The sequence below is a fragment of the Rhincodon typus genome, chromosome 12 (genome assembly GCF_021869965.1).
Source record: "Rhincodon typus isolate 14 chromosome 12, sRhiTyp1.1, whole genome shotgun sequence".
Lineage (NCBI taxonomy): Eukaryota > Metazoa > Chordata > Chondrichthyes > Orectolobiformes > Rhincodontidae > Rhincodon > Rhincodon typus.
Genome location: NC_063343.1, coordinates 39,074,583 through 39,080,582, shown reverse-complemented (window position 1 = coordinate 39,080,582; position 6,000 = coordinate 39,074,583). Strand labels below are relative to the sequence as shown.

Here is a 6,000-nt window from a genome sequence, read left to right as displayed (position 1 = left end):
CTATGATGCTGCTTGGCCTGCTGTGTTCATCCAGCCCTGCACCTTGTAAACTCAATATTGAGTCTGGAAGGTTGCAGAGCTCCTAAATGGAAAATCCTTCTTCTTCAGCGGGATATATCTTTGCTGTGATTCACTAATTATTTTCTTATACACATACCATTGTTCCTCAATATCCTTTTCTGCTAAACTCCTTTCCCTATTTATTCTGCCAACTCTGCCCTGATCCTGATGTAATTACCCTGACTTAGGTTTAGCAAAGATATTTCTGACCAAGTTTCTCACTCTCAAACTGAATGCTAAATCCTACTGTATTATGGCCAATGTTACCTAAGGGATCTTATACACTGAGATCATTTACTAAACCTTCCCTATGACACATTACCAGATCCCAAAGAGCCTGATCCGTTGGTAGAGCCACAGCATATTGTTTTAGAAAACAATCTCAAATACACTCAATGAATTCTTCCTCGTGGCTGCCTTTGCCAATTTGATTTTTCCAATGTACATGAAGGTTAAAGTCACCCATTTTACATGCCTTCATTATCTTCTGATTTATTCTCTGTCCTTCGGAACAGCAACTGCTAGGGAGCCTACTCCCCCAGTGTCTTCTTCTCCTTGTAATTTCTGAATTCCACGCATAAGCATTCAACATTATGCCATCCTGGATCATTTCTTGCTCTTGTACTTATTATGTCTTGTACTAATAAAGCCAGCCCAACACAATTACTTTCCTTCATATGTTACAACAGAGGTGATAACTTGCTTCTGAACTCTGATTTACAAATTTTTCAGAACTTGGTAAAAATGCATTCTATGTACATCACCAATTAAAATAATTTCATACAGAAATGTAATCTTTCTTCAATCTTTCATGCGGAAAGTAGTACCAACGTGGACTAGATGACTAGTTTCATATTTTCATTCATGCATGAAACTATCCCTTTATTACAATGTGAAAGATTTTTTGCCCCCCTCTCCCCAAGGATGAATTTCCTTGCAATTCTGAGTGAACTGTGTTGAAACAATTTGTTGTGAGTAAATTAAGGTTTCACTGTTTGCACAAATTTAAATTGTTTCCTCTCAGTTTCTCGCTGTTTGCACCTCTTCCCAAATGCATGTGACAAGTATAGCTGATGTAGGAACAGGAGAAGGCCATTCAGCACATGAAGCCTGCTTCACCATTCAATTAGATTACGGCTCATCATCTACCTCAGTGCCACTCTCCCATGCTATATTCTTATCCCTTAGTTATTAGTCTCCAGAAATGTTTGATCACTGTCTTGAACATGCTCAGGGATTGAGCATCTGTGGTGGAGAATTCCATGGATTCGCAAAACTCTGCAGGCAGCTCCTGCCTGTTTTGTCTTTGTGATTGTTGGAAAAACTGCTTAACACAAAGGATTTTGAGGCAGTTTTCCACGAGATCAGCAATGTTTGCAACCCCTTTGCTGACCACATAAACTGGATTAGAAGCCTAAAACAGAAGTTAAAAACAGAATACTCTGCTAGTGACTGCCAAACACACCAACTTTGTTAAAGAATTAACAATGGTTTAATTTATTTTGAGGAAGTTCCATGAATGCATTTTTTACATGCTGGTTAGAAAGGTTTTCGGTAATGCAAACTTCGTTTTTAACAGGATAACTCAGTTCTGGTGAGCCTTACTTTAGGAAGTTATATTTGATTTTAGAATTTCTAAAAGCAAGAATTGTTCTTCGCATTGAAATACAACGCAAATTTCTCTTCATTCTAGCGATTAACCTATGAGCAAAAGATGGCACGCAGATTACTGGGAGTGGAGAACGCTGCTTCTGTGCTTGAACTTCAAAAGATGGAAAATGAGCAGATTAATCAGGTAATTGAATTATGACTTACTCTTACATGTGAGGTTTTATTTTGGTTAGAATATAAAAGTGTTACATTTTTATGGAATTAATATAGGAATCATTCCCAGTTTGTTGACACAAAAACAGGTGATATAGATAATTACTGCTTGAAGATGGTTAGTTTTGGATACTTAGTCAATACATTTATTTGTGTTTAAATTTATTAAAAATAATTAGAGATAAGATTAATATGTTCAGGTGATTTATTGACAGGCATACATGGAAATTAATGACTTTACAGATACTGTAAATACATTTTAAATTTAACATATATCTTCTTGAAATATTGGCAGCATCTGCGATTGTGTTTGTGTATGTGTGTGTGAGAACATGTGCAAAAGTGCAGATGCGTGTGCTGTATTCAAATGTGCATGTAACGTGCATAAGAACACAATCTAAGAAATAAGATCAGGAGTAGGTCATTCAGCTGTTTAAACCTGCTCTGCCGTTGAATTAGGTCTTGGCTGATGTTCTATTTCAACACCATTTTCCTGTACTACGCCCTTAATGTTTTTAATACGAAGAAGTCTATCAACCTCTGCCTTGAATATTGTCAGTGACTGAGCCATGTTTGGGGCAGATTCATTACCCTCAAGCTGAAAAAATGCCTCCTCAGTTTTAGTCCTAAATGATCTGCCCCATGTTCTGATTACTGTGGTTATGTGTGTGTGTGTGTGTGTGTGTGGGTACCTTTACCTGTGTATATAGGTACATGCCTGTGTTATTGTGTATGTATAATGTGACCAGAGTGGAACCAACAAGAAAATAGAGTTTGTACTGAAATTATGCAAGAGGATAGCCTAGCCTGATCTTGAAGGGCCTCAATATATGCAGCAAGTATTTCAAATCAAAACTGACAGGAGTCTAATAAATGTATGTAAATTGTGGCCCTGTAATACTAACAACATTTACATAAAACTCTTCTCCATTTTCTTTGCTGCAATACTCTACATCACTTCCAATAAACTATCCACCATCGTGGAGATAAATTTTAAAAGCAGACAGGAAACTGTTTAACCTACAGTGCCTTCAATCCAAACCGAAATCACTTCAAACTCAGTTCTAGATCTGATGATATTTTTGAGGTCAAGTCATTGTCAACTCATTTTGCGAGACCTACGAGAAAACGGGCCTTTCATTGAACATCCAAAAAACAAAGAACCTTTTCCAACTAGGTCCCACAACATAACCCCTCACACTTTGATTGAGATCAACGGTGAGGTCCTGGAAATGGTAGACCATTTTCCATCTCCTGGGAACCTCCTCTTGACAAAGGCAGACTTGGTCAATGAAATTCATTGTTGTCTCCAATGTGCCAGCTTAACCTTCAGCTGACTGTGGAAAACAGCATTTTAGGATCAGGGATCTCAAATCTGAGACTAAGATCGTGGTTAAGTGAGCAGCCAATGTCCTCTGCTCCTCTTTGTTTCAGAGGCTTGGACAATGTACAGCTGCACCTCAAAGCACTGGAGAAACAATGATACTTTCACAAGATCATCTAGTATAACAGGCGAAAGGTAGTCCAAAGGCAGCTTCTTCTCTTAAACCAACACGCCCAGCATCAGGGTTCTAATCAGGCCACACTAACTCCTCTGGCTGGAACACATCATCCTTGTGCCTGAAAGCAGCTTCCTGAACTTGGCCATGGAAGGACATTTACAGGTGAACACTTTAGGGATGTCTTCAAAGCATCCTTGAACAGAATGAACATCCTTGCTGACGCATTCATTTGAGAATACACCAAAAGACTTTGTCGGGACACATGCAGAAGTGAAAGTGAAGCATCGGAGAGAACAGAGAGCTTCAAACACTTCATCTATCCAACTCTCCAACAACCACCTGGCCCACATTGTCAGTCAGTCACACATTGCATTTATCAGCCTTCTCAAAATTAATCGAAGAGGAATGCGAACAAATTTACCCTTGATCTCTCAAGGAGCTGCCTAAAAAGAAAACAACCAACAGTTTGACAACTCACCAACCAGCATTTTCAGCAACATTTCAAGGGATCATTTCGTTTTCAGATGGATCTTTTGCACCATTGTGATCTTTGGCTGCATCTGCAACAAGGAGACTATGTTTATCCCACGAACACTTAAACAAGGAGCCCATGCTCCGAATCATGGTGATCCTGCTTGGAATTCCCCCGTGCCTAGAGGGTGGAGGAGCGGCAAGATGTAAGAGAAAGTTCAGCTCCTGCAGACAACTGCTAGGACAAGTAAAGCTTATCCTGTGACTAAGTTACTGCTGCCTTGAAATTCTTTGCCTCCAGCTCCTTCCAGACAACAATATTAGTCATGTGTCAGTCTGTGATTTATACTTGCACATGAAATGTTACAGGGGATTCCATACATACCAGAGCAAGCACAAATCATTACTTCCCCCAAGGGCAACCTGAGATAGCAAGATAGGATTTTTTATATTGGCTTTAGACAGGTTGCAGGCTCCCAGGGGCATCGTGCCTGTCATCCCATGGCCCCCCCTCAGAAGACCAAGTGCTTACATGAATTGAAGGTGCTTTCATTCTTTGACTGTCAAACTGGTTGCTGGTAGTAATTCATCTCGAAGATCAGCCTCCAGTATCCTGACAACTGACATAACACCATTTCAGGGTAATCGTTTGAACAAACTGACTTCTGGCTAGAGTGATATGGAACAGACATCCTGTTCTCTAGAGACAGGGCAATCTGTATTACCGAGGTTATGTGATTACCATGCCAAGCAGCTGCCATCCTCATCCGCATGAGAGCAGTCCGCAGGGGGTCCATTTGGTGCCTGGAAATTCTATGCCATTTACTCCAGCTGCACATGTGCACCTAGCCAAAAAAAAATTCATTAATGAAGTTGATAAGAGTCAATTATCCACTCAATGGAAGTACAGGATTAAAATATAATCAGAAACTCAACAGAGATCCATGCTTACCTCATTTGCAGCTGCTATGTTTGACATTTTTCTCACTTTGCTTCTGTGGGGTCCAATACTGTCCATCTTAACAGGACAATCTCCTGCCCACCAAAGTGTACTTTATCCAGTAATATTTAGTATGCAGCAACCAAATCACTCCAACATGAGGAAAAGTGCTGTGAGATTGTAAAATTGGTACAGAAATGAAATTTAAGGGAAAGGCTCATTTGCTTGTATTATGCTCTACTTTGTTACTGCTGTAATGTTGTTCATTTGGTGGGCAAAAAGGGGTAATTGGAGCACAAAATTAATCTGTGTCTTTTTTTAGGCATGAGAGCTGCAAATTATGATGCACCTACATCAGTTCAGGTTGAGTCTTACAGGACATAAAGTTCATCTCCTAACTGTGTTTGAATAATTTTAGTGCTGATTAGTGTACCTCCTGTGCCTCTTCATCTTAATGTCTGGGGTCTCTATACAACAGGAGACTCCAGCGTCATTGCTGCAGACTACATGATGCAAACAGGCTCCTCTTTCTTAAAGGCACTGCCTCCTAAATGGATGTTTCACAAAAAGGTTTCTGCAATTTGTAAATTGAAAACCAGGGCAGACTGAGGGATCCAGACTGATGGATGTGGCACTGGAGGTGTTATTGAAGCAAGTGAGCATGAGGAGATGTTTCACGGTCCATGTGGAGCTCCTGTATACTCACATGCACCAGATCCAGAAAGGAGTGGGAACACATGAGTTGGAAAGTCATTCCCAAAGTTTGGACCCAAGGACATGGCAGTAATGTCAGAAGATGTCTTACTACCACCACTTATTGACGAGGTCAATCTTCTTCACATGACATCTCCCACCCATCATATTGCCAGCCTCTCATGCTGCTGAATGCATGGCTCTCCCCATCATTCTCCCAGCAACACTCTCTGGCATTCAGGATTGACATCTTACTTTCAGATCATCCACTTCACCCTCATATAGCTACCATTGCAGTAACGTGACACCCAACTCTCACTGTTCCCCTGCATCGTCAGCTGTACAGCTATAGCAGACACAACATCCAAACACGGCTCTTCACAACCACTGATACTCTACCCTCTTCCTCACAAGACATGATGTCACATAACAGAATGGAGTGAGCATAGCTGGCAGGAGACAAGAGGCCTCCATATCCTGAACCCTATGGAGGTGATGCCGTCCCTCAGC

At 40.6% G+C, this 6,000-nt stretch overlaps 1 protein-coding gene across 1 annotated transcript in view; it reads left to right on the top strand.

Annotated features, from left to right (window-relative positions):
• myot (myotilin) overlaps positions 1 to 6,000 on the top strand; it is a 51,732-nt gene that overhangs the window by 25,091 nt on the left and 20,641 nt on the right. Inside the window, exon 4 of the mRNA XM_048603974.1 lies at positions 1,754 to 1,855. Coding sequence (XP_048459931.1) covers positions 1,754 to 1,855 — 102 coding nt within the window. The remainder of the gene's footprint in view (positions 1 to 1,753; positions 1,856 to 6,000) is intronic.